A 1,234-nucleotide genomic window follows, 5' to 3' on the forward strand; every position below is an offset into this window, starting at 1 on the left:
CATGTGGTTCTGTGGGTCCATGTGGTCCTGTGTGGTCCATGTGGTTCTGTGGGTCCATGTGGTTCTGTGGGTCCATGTGGTTCTGTGGGTCCATGTGGTTCTGTGTGGTCCTGTGTGGTTCTGTGGTTCTGTGTGGTTCTGTGTGGTCCTGTGTGGTTCTGTGAGGTTCTGTGTGGTTCTGTGGTTCTGTGTGGTTCTGTGGGTCCATGTGGTTCTGTGGGTCCATGTGGTTCTGTGGGTCCATGTGGTCCTGTGTGGTCCATGTGGTTCTGTGGGTCCATGTGGTTCTGTGGGTCCATGTGGTTCTGTGGGTCCATGTGGTACTGGTCTACAGAGCAGAACTCTGATGTTCTTACAGAACCATGTACTAAATGACGTTTCAATAATAAATCATGGATTTTCTTCAGGTTTGATTAGAAAATAAACTGATTTAATGAATCAGAAGAAAGCTGGAGGAACAAAGTCTATGAATAAAACAAACTGTCTTCTTTTTGTTTTGCCTGAGCTGCTTTTTGTTCTGGACCGGCCCGGCTCCATGGTTCTGTTCTGTTTGGGTCACAGCTGAAGTTTTCTCACCTTATGGAGTACAGCACGTTTCCGTTCTTAAAGATCCGGAGCAGCTTGTTGTCTGTGGTGACTTCATGGAAGTGGGCTCCCTTCTCGTTGGCGAAGAACAGGTCCGGTTTCCAAATGGAGTCCAACATGGACGGGTCCAGGTCCAGAGAGTCGTCCGGGTACTCTGAGTAGGCGAGTCTGGGGTCGTTCCACTGCTGACGGAGGAAGATGTTGACCCGGTAGTCCTGCAGCAGAGGAAACATGTCAGAGTCCAGAAGCTCGGAACCAAAGACCAATCAGCTCCAGTTCAGACCAAACAGCAGAGAGTCTTAGAGGGACCAATGGTCCACCTACAGACTCTTCATGGTACTTAGTAAAATACTGGAACCAGACTTTTCATGGTACTTAGTAAAATACTGGAACCAGACTTTTCATGGTACTTAGTAAAATACTGGAACCAGACTCTTCATGGTACTTAGTAAAATACTGGAACCATACTCTTCATGGTACTTAGTAAAATACTGGAACCAGACTCTTCATGGTACTTAGTAAAATACTGGAACCAGACTCTTCATGGTACTTAGTAAAATACTGGAACCAGACTCTTCATGGTACTTAGTAAAATACTGGAACCAGACTCTTCATGGTACTTAGTAAAATACTGGAACCAGACTCTTCA

At 46.2% G+C, this 1,234-nt stretch overlaps 1 protein-coding gene across 1 annotated transcript in view; it reads right to left on the reverse strand.

Moving 5' to 3' along the window:
• The window catches only part of LOC106510749 (glycine receptor subunit alpha-3), a gene marked incomplete at its 5' end in the record, with an annotated part of 23,890 nt that overhangs the window by 9,285 nt on the left and 13,371 nt on the right, over positions 1 to 1,234 (reverse strand). The window contains 1 exon segment of the mRNA XM_013999462.1: positions 577 to 800. Coding sequence (XP_013854916.1) covers positions 577 to 800 — 224 coding nt within the window.

This window comes from Austrofundulus limnaeus, unplaced genomic scaffold (genome assembly GCF_001266775.1).
Source record: "Austrofundulus limnaeus strain Quisiro unplaced genomic scaffold, Austrofundulus_limnaeus-1.0 Scaffold2301, whole genome shotgun sequence".
In the NCBI taxonomy this organism is placed as follows: Eukaryota; Metazoa; Chordata; class Actinopteri; order Cyprinodontiformes; family Rivulidae; genus Austrofundulus; species Austrofundulus limnaeus.